Genomic DNA, 273 nt, shown 5'->3' with positions numbered 1-273 from the left:
CACGTCCAGCAGCAGCAGCAGCCGCAAGGACCGCGACTTGAAGGCCCACCGGAGCCGGACTAAGTCGTCCAAGGAGCCGCCTTCGGCCTACAAGGAGCCCCCTAAGGCCTACCGGGAGGACAAGACCGAGCCGAAGGCTTACAGGCGGCGGCAGCGGTCCCTGAGCCCGTTGGGAGGCCGGGACGACAGCCCGGTGTCCCACAGGGCCTCGCAGAGCCTGAGGAGCCGCAAGTCCCCCAGCCCGGCAGGAGGTGGCAGCAGCCCCTATTCTCC

General features: G+C 69.2%; 1 protein-coding gene across 1 annotated transcript in view; it reads left to right on the top strand.

Moving 5' to 3' along the window:
• Nucleotide 1: 1 nt before the first annotated feature.
• The window catches only part of CDK13 (cyclin dependent kinase 13), a gene marked incomplete at its 5' end in the record, with an annotated part of 142,766 nt that continues 142,494 nt past the window's right edge, over nt 2-273 (top strand). The window contains 2 exon segments of the mRNA XM_006172158.3: nt 2-268; nt 271-273. The exon segment at nt 271-273 is cut by the window's right edge and continues 155 nt beyond it. Of these exon segments, the coding sequence (XP_006172220.2) occupies nt 2-268; nt 271-273 (270 nt within the window).

This window comes from Tupaia chinensis, unplaced genomic scaffold (assembly GCF_000334495.1).
Source record: "Tupaia chinensis unplaced genomic scaffold, TupChi_1.0 Scaffold000088_1, whole genome shotgun sequence".
NCBI classification, from domain to species: domain Eukaryota; kingdom Metazoa; phylum Chordata; class Mammalia; order Scandentia; family Tupaiidae; genus Tupaia; species Tupaia belangeri.
The sequence above is the reverse complement of the archived record's forward strand: the minus strand, read 5'-3'. Positions and strand labels throughout refer to the sequence as shown.